At 42.4% G+C, this 13759-nt stretch overlaps 1 protein-coding gene across 3 annotated transcripts in view; it reads right to left on the bottom strand.

Annotated features, from left to right (window-relative positions):
• Window positions 1-13759, bottom strand: part of Atp8a1 (ATPase phospholipid transporting 8A1) — a 200873-nt gene that overhangs the window by 157841 nt on the left and 29273 nt on the right. For 2 of the 3 annotated variants that reach the window (XM_050149965.1, XM_050149964.1), the window contains exons 2-5: window positions 10539-10653; window positions 9011-9110; window positions 7980-8078; window positions 3894-3939 (exon numbers count right to left, since the gene is read on the bottom strand). In XM_050149965.1, coding sequence (XP_050005922.1) covers window positions 3894-3939; window positions 7980-8078; window positions 9011-9110; window positions 10539-10653 — 360 coding nt within the window. Of the gene's footprint in view, window positions 1-3893; window positions 3940-7979; window positions 8079-9010; window positions 9111-10538; window positions 10654-13759 lie in introns of those variants that run through there. The other variant, XM_050149966.1, reaches the window with a different exon arrangement.

Consider the following 13759-nt stretch of genomic DNA (forward strand, 5'->3'; position numbering starts at 1 on the left):
GGGATTGGAGACAATGTAGATATTACAGTAACAATGCCAAGTGTGTAGTCCACAGAGGTAAGCTTGGCACAAACACCCCAGTTCAGGGATGACAGGGAAAGAATCTTGTGTGTGTGTGTGTGTGTGTGTGTGTGTGTGTGTGCATGTGTGCAGGAAAAATTGAGGATGAAAGAAGAAATCAGAGGAACTAGAGGGGAATTTAGATGCAAGGAAAACCGAGGCCCTCAAGTATGACCCTGTGCTGAGTTCTGAATAATGAAAGTGAGAAATGGATACTGTATCCATTTACTGGAGTTATAAAGCTAGGGTAACAGAGATGCTTAAATGACTGACAGTGAAGATAAGGAAGTGTGAGTGTTCCCATCATGCTAAGATTTGATCCGTGCCTGCAAAGCAGTCCAGAACACAGTGATATACATATACATATATATATATAGTGTATGTGTACACATATAGTGCTTCATCTTTTTCTCACCTTAGATCACAAATTCTCAAGAGAGCTCCTTGCATGCCCAGTCTCTCTGTTCTCCCTTTGTTAGTTATAGCCAGGTATTCTTCTGGAGAATGGACATACACATACACACACACACTGCTCATGCATGCACCCACATGTACACATGTACACATATGCGCATACATGTGTGTGTGCACACGGACACCACTCATGCATAAACACACACACATGCATGCATGCACATATACACACACAGAGGCAAATGCATGCAGCATATGCTAAGACAGGCCCCTGGGCTGGAAGCTCCTGGAAATCTAGAGATGAGCAAGTGATGGGCCTGTCCTCTGCAGTGTCCCTGTTGACTACATACAAACCATCACCACAGCAGCACAAAGACATAAAGAAAAGCAATCACTACTGTTTGGCATGAATGGACCACAAAGCTCACCCAGAATCATGTGTACCTGCGCTTGTTAGCATCAGTGTATGCCCTGCCCCTTCTCTGCAACTAGGTTCTTGGAAAACAATAAATAACTTCCATTTGCCAGATCACTAATCCATCTGCTTAACCAACATATGGATCTCCAAGGCAAAAAGTGGCATTTCTCCAGAAATATCGAGGACAAAGCTTAAATGTAAAGCCTAGTTGTAAAGCTCTGAGTTGGACCAAGCCCCGTAACTTAGCTGGTAAAAATGAGGTGACGGACAGGCACCAAATGATAGCCAGGTGGCTAAAAAATATTGGAAATAAATGGTAATTTTTTGTGTGTTTCTGAAGTCTCCAGGGATGCCGAGAGTGAGAGAGCAGAGCAGGCTTTCTTGTGTCTTGACCCAAATACGAAAGAGCACTCCTTTGAGTGGGAATATCTGAGAGTGAGCCCTAGCATTAGAATAAGACGTGTCCTCTCATGCATTATGTGGCCTTGGCAAACATTTAGAAAATCTAAGCTTAATACTTTAAATCTTTGTCAAAATTAATTACCTGTCATAAATATCTTCCTCCCCCTCCTACACACCAATCACTGCCTTGGTTCAGGAAAATAAATCGAATTTCACTCTGGTCTAATGGCAACAGATGGCTCTCATATTAAATAATTTGAGTTATCTGACAGCAGACAGCATCCTGTTCAAACATTTTTGTTATCTCCCATCATCTGCCAAACCAAGAGTACCAGTGCCCAAACTAGGCAGAGATTAGCAGGAAGATGCCAATCACCCAGGAAACAACTTCAAGCATCAACCTTGTTTCTTGGATATAGGATTCTGCTGACTAACCTGGTTTCTATAGCCAAGTCCTTCTATTTCATTGTATAAGTGAGGCTCATTTACACTTAGTGGGGAAGCCTTCCCGCACACGTGTCTGGTCTTCATTTCCAGATGGAGAGATAATCCTGCAACCCCATGCAGAGGGTGGAAAAAACCCAGAAAGAACCCACAAAAAATGTTCCTTCCAAAGGGAGCACTTTGGGAAGTGGAGATATAAGAATTCAGCCTCCCTCTGGCACAAGGTTTGTTGACCGAAAAATCATACCACAATGACAGCTGTCTTTCAAAGTTTGCAGAAGTCTCCAGCCAATCACCGAAGACCAGAGCGCTCTGCCAGGGATAATTACGAGCTGGGAAATTGCTTGCATAGTTGTCCTCCAAAAGCTTCCACTAAGTATTCCAAACAACATGACAAGAAACGCAAGAGTCGCACACTGTGGGAAATACTAGCACCCCAAACATCTAGATAGCTCCCTTGCATCCTTATGATTGACTCTCTGTATGGAACTCCTGGAGCAGCTCCCAGTCCCTCTCCCGTGATCCTCTTCTCTCTATCCTGATCCTACGTGTTCACTCTGCTTCTGTTGTGATTCATAAGCCTTAGTCATAGCTGCTGGGAACGCGCAAGGAAAGCTGGAATCTCCTCTGCCCGGCATTTACCGTCTCATAAAATTTGACCGGCCTATCTTGTAATCACATGGCTGCTTCCCTCTGCTATGAGTCGCCTTTGGACACCTGATGCTCTAATAATAGCTCACTCCAGCAATCCAGCAGCCGTCCGTCTTCTTTCTCAGGCTGTCTTCTCTTCCCCTTTCCCACTCAACCCACAGGCAGAACGTCACCCCTGTGTCTCTCTACTTATCCACAGTCCTCCCCAAATCCAAGACCTAGCTCAAGGAATTCCAGGACTGTTCTCCTTTTTTTTGGGGGGGGGGTTCTACAGGATCAGACAAGGAAAACACTATTTGCCACAAAGATCTAATGCACCATCGAGACCTCACAGTCCAATCCTGCACCTTCTACCCAAATCTCTAACCATGTATGTTCCTTTTTCCTATGTATTAATCTAACATGTAGGCTGCAAGCTCTTCCAAGCTAAAATCCTCAGTTGATCTTGTCTTACATCACAAAGGAATATTTCGGTAGATACTTCAAATATTTTAGGCTAATAATAATAAACACATCCTCCTCAAATATATAAATACCTAGCAGATGCAGCCCTTGGTGGGAAGTGATGAGAAAGAGGAGCGCAGTCCCACAGGGCAGTGGCTCTCCACCTCCCAATGCCGCGACACTTTAATACAGTTCCTCATGTTGTGGTGACCCGCCACCGTAAAATGCTTTCACTGCTATTCATAACTGCAGTTTTGTCACTGTTATGAATGGTGATGGTATCTAATATTCAAGATATCTGATATACAAAGGGGTTGGGACCCACAGGTTGAGAAAACCCCTGCCATAGGGCCTCCCCACGGAAGCTGCCCTAAATACTATGTGTGAAGACTAGGTGATGCTTGTAAGATACCCGATCCCTTCACCAGAGAACTGCAGAGAGAAAGGAGTCCCTCCTCAGAAGCAAACTCAGGGATGGTGTAGGATGTCTGCTTGCAAGGTCTAGAGATTTTTTTAAAAACCTGACAGGCACAGTCTTCTTGGCTGTGTTGAAGGTCATTTTGGTTTTGTCTACACCAAAAAAGGCCATGAAAACACTATGCACATCTAGAATCTGGCCTGGTTTTAACGATGGGCTTTATTCTGATGGCAAATTTCATCTGCCCGTGTGGAATAACTCAGTGGTTTTCAAACCACTAACAAAATTTCAGATAATTTTCTATTATTTCTTTCTACAGTCAACACTGTCCACAAATAAAGTAAAAGCACTTTATAGTTTTTAATACAGTGAAAAAACTGTCGTAGACCTTTTAAACAATATATTCAGAAGCATATAGCTAGGAAGTACCTGAGAATATTAAAAAGTGGCTTTCTCAAAAATATCACTCTCATGTGATTTTAAGTGCCTTGCTAATAATTGCTAATGAAGTAAGAAGGATAATCTGGGACAGAAGGTATTTCAAAATACAGCATAGTATTCTCAAACGAATCATATTTAAGTAGAGTGAGGATATGACGGTGAACGCACTTGGTAAACACAAGACAAAAGTGAAGGACCTACCTTGTGTCTGTTTCTTGTTCACAGCATTATCAGCTTTGTGCCGTTTCTAAAGTTCAGAACAAAACAAAACAAAAACTTCAGTGAAAAAGTGAACGAGTTTGATAAAGTAAAATGGCACTCACAACCAACAAAGGTCATTCAACTTATGTTCTCCGGCTTTTTAGATTTCTGCACTCATAGACAGGGGTGTTGCTAGACTGTTCACAGACCCCTCCCTGAGAGCACAAGCTTGGGGCCCTCAGAAAGTTCTTAAACAGCAAACAGGGAGAATAACATTTTAACGTTACTAGAGAAAACATGAAGCAAAAGCCGGATTTAGTCTATTGCTTAAATAACTCACGTAGAAGATCGCCCAAGAGAATTATCTATAATAACTGCCATTTAATAATGGGACTGAAGTATTTTCAGCTTTTTGTGAGACTCATTATCTGATTAAGCTGAGTACATCCTCCATAATTTGAAGATGCACGGATGTCTGCCGACAGCTGGAAACACATTCATCCTCCCCTTATACGACAGCCTGTCTTCACGGCCCCACGGGACCACCACGTGCAACAGAAGCCACCGAGCAATAGAGCTGCTATTCTCTTCCTCCCAAAGCACCCACAAAAGGAAATGGTGAGCAGGTGACTTTTAAGTTGAGGCAGGTGAGGTTGAACAGTTACCTAAGCCAAGACTGCAGAAGAGTAAGAGAAAGAAACAGAAGGCCAGAGGAAAGGTGAGACGCTCATGGCCAGCGGGCCCGATATGGGCATGATCTCTTCTATAGTTCAACCGGAGGTTTCCTGTGGCTTCGGTCTAAACTTACAGCATGGAGAGACACACCAGACTCGGGCAACATGGCAGCCAAGTGTTGAGAGTAACTAATCCTTTGCTCGAAGATCCTACTTTAGAAAGCCAAGGCTTGCACCAGCTGTGAGAACTGAGGACAAATGCAAGTGCCTAAGCTTTCCGTCTGAGAAGAAAATACAGTATTGAAGCTTAGTGAAAATAATTGCCCAAGAGTCAGTGCTCCCGGGAGCCACTGCTGTATCTGAGACAGTGGAGGAAGAGCCAACAGTGTGGACTCAAGTCGCCAGAGTACGACCGGAACTGTGCAGCATACAAACAGGACCCAAGTCTCTCTGTGCAGAGCTGTGGGGCAGGATACACACACATCTACAGGGCACGTCTTTCTCAGTGCAAACTGCTCACAATAAATGTGTAATGGTGAAGAAATCTCTGGGCATATTACTGCTTCCAAAAGAAAGTATAATTTGCTAGAATATTGTTTGGAATAAAATCATTTTGTACTTAGCAACAGAAAAATACAATCGTCAAGTTCAAACTACTTTCTGCCACTGTTTCTTAGTAGAGATGACAAGAAATTTTGAAAGTAATCCAAAGTAAGCTTGATTCAAGAAACTTCTTTAAAGTCCAAGGTAAATTTCGATAGTAAAAGAAGGTGTATCTTTACTTTCCCCATATACATCTATGATGGACAATGGTTAGACTCCTAACAGATAGAGATAAAGGTTAATTAATGAAACATTTCATACCAAACAAGAAATGAAACTTTACAAAACTAAAAGTGGCCTTGGACATTAGCTTTCACCTACCAAAAATTCTTAACCCAGGCCCTCTCTGTCTCCAGCCTCCCCCCAGTTAATAAACTAGGTCAGTGTCCAGCTCCTAACTTTCCAAAGACAAGGAATTTATAGTTTGAATGATAAAAATATTATTCGTTCTAAAACTAAAAGTTCACAAAAACATAGTTATTCTCTGATTCCAAATGCTACTGACTTATAATCAAAATTCACTCAATATCACTGCGAGATGGTGGAATGTCTGCTGTTTTCCATTTTGGATAGGAAGTCCATCAGCAAATGGTGTCCTATGAACAGAATTAGTTCTCTGACAAGACTGGAAGCGGCATGCGAAATTCCATCTGAGGGAAGGAAGCTGAGTCTTTGAGGGGTCATGGAATTTGTCTGAGAAGGTGATGGACTCAGACTCCCTGTTCATAAACTCCTTTTGTCCCCTAGGTACTGTTTTCCAAGTTCACTTGGTCCCTTCTTTAGAGATGCGGATGACCAACGTTTAGTCCCCGCCCTTTCTCACTTCTACCCTACTTTCCTTACTTAGCTCAACTCTTTCATTTCAAGATTACCATTGGGGCTGCCTGTAGTCCATACCCACATCCTCTCTCCTTCCCTCTGCTCTCTCTGAGTCTGTCTTCCTCTCTCTGTTTCAAAGGGGCCTTGAACTGTGTCCATGCTGTAATGTTACCTTAGCCCAGACAAGGAACCACGAACCCACACACACTCGGTTTTATGAATCAGAAACTCAAAGCCACCCTGGACTTTCTTTTCCCTCTTACTTTATCTAGCACCCTCTTTCTTTGCTAATCATTATTTACCAAGTGCCCATCTAGTTCTTCTTCTGGATGTTCAGCTCCACCAGACTTCTTTCACTCACCAGCACATGCCTGATACTTGGTACCTGCACCCCACAGACTTTGAATACGTATTCATTTTGCAATGACTGAAACCTACTAATGTTTAATAATTTTCCGGCTTAAAAGAAAGAGTGTTTTTATGGTTTTGAATATGGCTTTATGGTTTCGTTAAGCCAACAACAGACAACTCTAATTTTGATTTGTACCATGATGTGGTTTTTTTTTTTTTAAAAAAAGACTAATTGATATTTTAAATTTACATTCATGACTGTGTGAGCATGTGTGAATGAAACCAGGCTAGGAGAGGATATCAGATCCTCTGAAACAGTTACAAGCAATTGCCAGCTTTCTGACACTGTGCTCGGAAACACACTCAGGTCCTCTGCTGGAGCTGCAACACATCCTCAAACACTGAGCCATCTCTCCAGATCCAGCTTCCATGCTTTAAATGGAGAACTCTTGAAGCCATTGAGTGAAAAACAAACAAGCAAACCCAAAGCCAATAGCACAATGCCTAGTGAATCACATGTGCCCCAGAAAACAATCAAGTTAAAGAAAGAAAAGAATAAAAAGAAAGAGACAAAAGTTATGGTGAGGACCAGTCCCCAGGGGCTGCTGAAACCAGCCACAGCTTAAAGAAAGTCAGTGGAACACACGAAGAAAGAGAATTCCTTCAATCTCCCTGAGTGTGGGCCCAAGCAGGATATCACCAATCAAGAGCACCACCGTGTGTTAAACGGGCGTGCGCGCGCGCGCGCGCGCACACACACACACACACACAGAGTTATGTATTCAGCATCTACTGTTACGTACTTAGAGCCTTGAGACCACCAACGCAATGCCCAATCACTTCAATTCTAGCAGGTCATGTGAGTCTATGTTTTTTCTCTTTTTAATAATATTAATAAAGTGATGATGCAGAAGTAATGCTACTATTTGTGAAATTTGGGGCTGTGTATTTATAAAGACTTCCTCAGCCTCCTTCACCCAAATCTGACTCTCTAAAGCCCAACGGGGGGGGGTCATTTTTAGACGTGCAAAGGAGTACTGTATAACAACTGGAATCCTAAACAACCCACTGTGTAAAACACAACCTTGGCTCTATCAGATAAGACAGCTAAAATAGAACGCAGAAAAGGTCTAAAGTTATTTGGGGGAATTTATTTTACAAAGGGAAACTGACTTCCTCTTTCCTACCATGGAAGCTAAAAATAACAAACTTACTGCTACTTTCTTTCAATAAGACAAGATAAATGAAAAGGAAACTCAGAATACTAAAATAGAATGATAAGAAACAGGCATCTAACAAGGTGAAAACCACAATGTTTAATTTTAAAAATAAAAAGTACAAATAAAAATCTTTTATATTTAACTTGGAGATTATTTCAATTAATTGGAAACTGTTCAAATGCAATTTTATCTTCAAGCCAATAACTATATTTTGTTTCTTTTATTAATAAACTATAAACTGAAGAGAACACTGTATCAAGAATTTCTTGATATTAATCTGTTAGAAATGATTTCCAATTCTATTCATTTTTAAGTTGAATGGGCATTTTAAAGGGCGTATGCTGCAAATTAAGTAGCTTAAGAAAACAAAATTAATATACACTTGAGCCAGTTTATATATAAAAAATTGAAATACTTACAATATCTTCTATTATCTCTTTGATAGCTGCCACAGCTAAAATAAATAAGAGAGGAACCAGTGTTGTGTAACGACCTGTTGGTGACACGTCGGGTATTTGCTGAATAAGAAAGAAGGCAAGATAACTCCAGTGAGAACCAGAATGGCTATCAAATACCTAAAAGAACAAAGTCACAAGTTCTTCTCAAACATTCCTCCTGATTTTACTAGTACTGGGTGAAGGGTCTGCAGAACAAGTTGATTTGCTTGGTTATAAATACACAGTACATCACACTAACGCAGTGTAAGACCAAAAAAAAAAAAAAAAAAAAAAGACAAAGTAGCACATAATACTACACATTACCATCAAAATGATGACTTGACAATGCAGTAAGTATCTGCATAAATGTCTACACATCTAACACGAATAAGTCAGGTTACAAAATAATGCTCATTTCATTATCCCTTTTTGTTATCTGAATCAGAAAATAGTGCTGGGGGGCGGAAAGAAGACCAGAGCACCATACCCCACTTTCAAGAGCAGTTACCCCTGGTGCTGTAATGATTGGTTTAATTTTTCCGTGTGCTTTGCTGCATTTTCAACTCCTTTTGCTAACAGTAAACATTTGCTACTTTTAATGCAGTTTTTCTTCTTAAAACATTTATAACAACTAACCTAAATGGTCATTTTGTAAGTGATAATTTTTATAGTGAGTCAATCAGTATTAACACTTTCACTGAAAGATAACTAACTGGACAATTTGGGGAGAAAGTCTATTCCCTTCAACGCTGAAAACGAACACTTGTTGACACTGAATTTACAGATCATATCTAATATCTGAATAAGCCCGAACCCAAGGCTCTGAGGAGGGCGGATGCCTGATACTGTGGGCATGTAGCAGCACCAGCAGCAGGGAATACGCACTATGGCCAGCTCATAGCTCAGCCTTTCTACAAGCCTCAGGGTATTGGTGGAGGATTTAACAAAGCCTTTCTTTCCTCCTTCCTGCACACTGGCTTTGAACAGAGGTTTGAAGATGGACGGAACTTTACCTGGAGCAGGGCAATAAAGAGAAAGAACGAATTCGCTGCTCTTCTGAACTGAGAGTAGAGGAATCTTGGAAGGAATGTGATCACGTTGTATTTTGCAGTACTAGAAAGCAAAAACAAAAGGAAGCATAGAGCTTAGCTCCTCTGCAATTAGCACCCGTGTTTTCAGAGTTCTGTTCCCAGCACAGGAGCGATCAGAGGACAACATTTGTTCACAGTTTCCAATTTGGAAACTATAGTGAGGATTGCTAATGTACACAAAACAGGGAAAGGAATGGGCAAAACAGCCAAGGCTGAATCCCCACGGGCTTCGTTTCTCTAGAACATCACTTGTCTTCCCTGGCCGGTTATCACACTGAACAGTACCAGGAGTAGCTTGCAAAGAAGGGCAATTTTAGATAAGACACTGCATAATACATCAACAGAGAAACATCGGCCTTTGACAGGGCAGACAGTGGACACAGCTTCCTAGATAACTAGGCCAACAGCTTTTTCGGTTGTTCTTCCTGTGCTGTCTCTATGACCATGCTAGGAACATGGCGAGGATTCCACACTGCCCAGAGTCTGTAAGAAATGAACACATTGGTCTTGGCAACAGCTACGTCTTCCTTCCTTTGGCTAATAAATAGGGGGAGATTAAAAACCCATGCCATACTCTTCAACAGAGATACGTGAGAGGATCTGCAATCTTGTAAATGGGTACATCTCAAATACGGTAAATCTGCCCCTGGAGACAACCAGGCAAGCACTTGGGGGTGTTCATGTGGTCCAAAGCGGCTTAGAACCTACTGCTTATGTGGAATTGTTTCATGACTGTTGAAACTGAAAGCCTATGGTTTGCAGTAAGGAAGGCATTCTCAAAGCATGCTGTATTGCGCATGCTAAATTACAACCATCCAAACCCATATTTTAAGACTCTAGCTAGAACAAACAAACCAAACCTCCAAAAGTTCTTGGTATAGAATTGCAAGATTTGATCCTATTCTGTTAAAACTTGGCATGTAAAAATAATACACCGCTACATTAGCAGGTTTAGGGAAAAGACAACCAACCGTCCATGGGCAGCTTTGATTAGTCAAAGTCCCTGGAGTATGGGTGCTTGCTCCTTCTGCTCCTTCCTACATCCAGGGGCTTTTGATTTTAGCCTTTTCTTTTGTTTGAGAGGCTGGTAATTGACCCCAGGGCTTTATAATGCTAGACAAAAGCACTCTACCATGAGTCAGGCCACAGCCTGCATTTCTTTTCTGGAAGGCAAGCAGTGGAACAGCAGACCGTCCTACCTGAGCTGAGAGCTCCTGGTAACTCACCTCACCAAACTCCTCCGAAACAGGGTTACTTTCCCTGTGTAGCCCTGGCTGTCCTGGAACTCACTCTGTAGACCAGGCTGGCTGTGAACTCACAGAGATCCACCTGCCTCTGCCTCCAGAGTACTGGGAGTCAAGATGTGTGCCACCATACTTGGCAGGATTTCCTTCCCACCCAACCTGCTCTACCATCCTGCCCTCCCATGCCTCCCCTCAGCCCGTCCTACCTGACGTGATTGTTGCAGAATTTTGTCAGCTGAGGCTGGTTGATGAATATGGTTCTTACTTCCTCCTGATCAGCCAGCGAGGTCTTCTCTGAAACATCATCTGTCTTCTCATAACCTGAAAGAAACATGCTTCTTAGTGGACAAGGAATGTTTCGATTGTCGGGCAGAGTTAGTGAACACCTTTAATACCAGCACTTGGAAGGCAGAGGCAGGCAGATCTCTGAGTTTAAGGCCAGCCTCGTTTACAGAGTGAGTTCCAGAACAGTCAGGACTACACCAAGAAACCCTGTCTCAAATAAACAAACAAAAAGAACTGTTTTAATACCCTTATTCAGACCAGACCTACATTTCAAATCAATTCTCCAGTGTCAAGTCTGACAAGGGCACATGCTTCCCCTCATCGGTGGTATTCCTTTTATTTTATTTTATTTTATTTTTTTTTGGTTTTTCGAGACAGGGTTTTTCTGTGGCTTTGGAGCCTGTCCTGGAACTTGCTCTTGTAGATCAAGCTGGTCTCGAACTCACAGAGATCTGCCTGCCTCTGCCTCCCGAGTGCTGGGATTAAAGGCGTGCGCCACCATCGCCCGGCTTGCGGTATTCCTTTTATAACCAAAAGTAAAACCCATATAATATTTTTGTTAAGGGTGCCATTTACTATTTATTTTAAAATGATACATTTCAAAACCAATAAGATTTATTCATCCTTTCTAATGAATGTCTTAGTCTCTTCCATTTTATAAAAAGATACCCCCAAAGTCAATAATTTGGACTAGTTTAAGTGACAGCTTAGGTAAAATTCAAATACAGTATTCTAAAATATGTTTTAAAATTTAAACATCATATTGAATATTTTTGGTTCTTTTTTATTTGGGGGTGAAAATAAAAAAATGTTTAATATAAAGATTTAAGTAGGCAATCGTCAGTGATCCCTCTACACTCATCTCATCATTCCTCCAGGTAGAAGCAAGATTTCTAACTTATTCTCAAGACCATCACACAACTGTTAAGTTATCCATGGTCACACAACAAATACAATCAACGTCTCCTAAGATGCTCCTTGCTGCAAGACTGACAACACCCCCCCCCCCAAAAAATAAAATACAGGTCACATAATTGAGAACAGGAGGATGTTTAAAGGGCTCATTGTTATTTCCTAGAGAAACCTGGGGGTGGGGGTGGGGGATGAAGGGGTTACTGCCAAGACCTTGAGCCTGATCCCTGGCACCATAGCAAAATTAAGCAAGCAAACAGACAGGAGTGAATTAAGTTAAACCCTTCTTCCCCTGCAGTAAAGGACAATAACATTCTACAAAAATCCATTTATCTTCATTTCCCACCTTTCAGTGCCAGCTCTTCCCATGCAACCTGCTGACATGTGGCCTTCTGAAGGGTTCTGCAGTGCTGAAGCCAGAAAAGCAGCTCTGGGCCCACAGCCACCGGGGCCAACTCCTCCCCCACAGCCCACTTACCAAGAGGTTTTCTGGCTCTCTGGTTACCAGTCAGGTGCCCCCTACCAGAACAGGAGCTGCCTGGGGCTGTAGTCTGTGAGCTATTCATCTTCTCTACAAACAGCAGGCACTCAACAAACATTTGCCCAACATATACACCCCAAAAGACAAAGGAATGGTTGTCTCCACTGCCCCATTTGGAAGGCAAGAGAAAACTCCTCCCCCTCCTGATAATGATACTGATAACCAAGAGCTAGTGACAGACAAGTGGTACAGACAAGCTTGCCTGTGGGGCACAGATATGGTAGGAGACTCAGAGGGAAGCTAAGAAGGGGAAGCAGGGTAGGGATGGACTGGAGGTCATGCTGAGGAAGCACTCAGGCTGGCTCAAAGAGGGTTCTCAATGCTGAGAAAGCAGTCTGGAGTCCAGTCTCTGCCTGGCAGGGAGCCACTAAGAGCTTTCCAGGATGCGAGTTACAGTCCATTCCAGCATCCTGAAGGTCACAGCTCTAAGCTATGCTCAATCACACCTATTCTTTCAGTTCTAGAAAGGTCAGTTTTGCCCAACAGTCATGGTCTATTGCTACATCATATTTCAGATGCAACACAAGCTTCACCCTCTACTTTTGCTTTATCCTAATTTCACACAGGGATTGGGACATGGGTCATTTGGTAAAACACTTGCTGTGCAAGGGTGAGGACCTGAGTTTAGAAATCAAATAAATGCAGAATGGGCATGGCAATACACCTACAATCCCAGCATGCGGGAGGTAGAGACAAGAGCGTCCACGAGCCAGCTAACGAGCTAGTCAGGCTGAATTGTGAAGCTCTGAGATCAAATGGGAGACCCTGCCTTACAGGATCTAATATAATAGATAATAAGGTAGCCATTGATTGAGGAAAAAAAAACCTGCATGCAATTCTCTTCATGCAATTTGATAGCTGTTCCATGTATAGTCCACAGCTGGCTTTTAAGAACATATTTGTGTTGTTTTCTTTTAAGGCAGGGTCTCATGTCATCTGGTCTTGAACTTGGTGTTTCTCAGAGGATGTTTCTCATTTCCTGGACCGTAGGAAAACCAGTCTGTGCGATCTCTCATCAGTCATGAAGGCCTCATGAAGAGCTTGTGGGTATACTGGTACAGTGGTAACAAAGGCGATCTACTCTAGAGAGGTCAAAATTAAGATGGCAAGGAGATACCAGGTTCCTTTCCATACACAGTTCCATCTCTGCTTTAAAAAGAGAAATGATAGCCGAGTGGTGGTGGCGCACACCATTTAACCCCAGCTCTCAGGAGGCAGAGGCAGGCAGATCTCTGTCAGTTCAAAACCAGCTTGGTTTACAAGAGCTAGTTCCAGGACAGGCTCCAAAGCTCCAGAGAAACCCTGTCTCGAACCCCCACCTCCCCTAAAAAAGGAAGCAAAATGAAATGATGTCTCTTAGGAGTGATTTGGTAACCCAGGGGACTTGCTTATTAGTGATGTGTTCATTTAAGTCGTTAAACTTATTAGCAGTTATCATCTACCTGTCCAGACTCCTAAGTTTTCTTAGGAGTCTGCCACCTTTACAGGAAGAGGAAGAAGTTTGAAGCCACTGTTTTAGGATGAGTTCTCATTTAGCTCTCCTGGTCAGCCAGGCCCTCTCAAACTACCGAAACCATGATGAAACTGGGTTGGAGAGAGACATGCATGGCTATCACACTCTCTAGCATCAGAGAGAAATGCATGGCTATCACTCTCTAGCATCAGAGACAAATGCATCCCTATCACTCT

Source organism: Alexandromys fortis, unplaced genomic scaffold (assembly GCF_014885135.2).
Source record: "Alexandromys fortis isolate MF-2015 unplaced genomic scaffold, M_Fortis_MF-2015_v1.1 scaffold_0, whole genome shotgun sequence".
NCBI classification, from domain to species: Eukaryota; Metazoa; Chordata; class Mammalia; order Rodentia; family Cricetidae; genus Alexandromys; species Alexandromys fortis.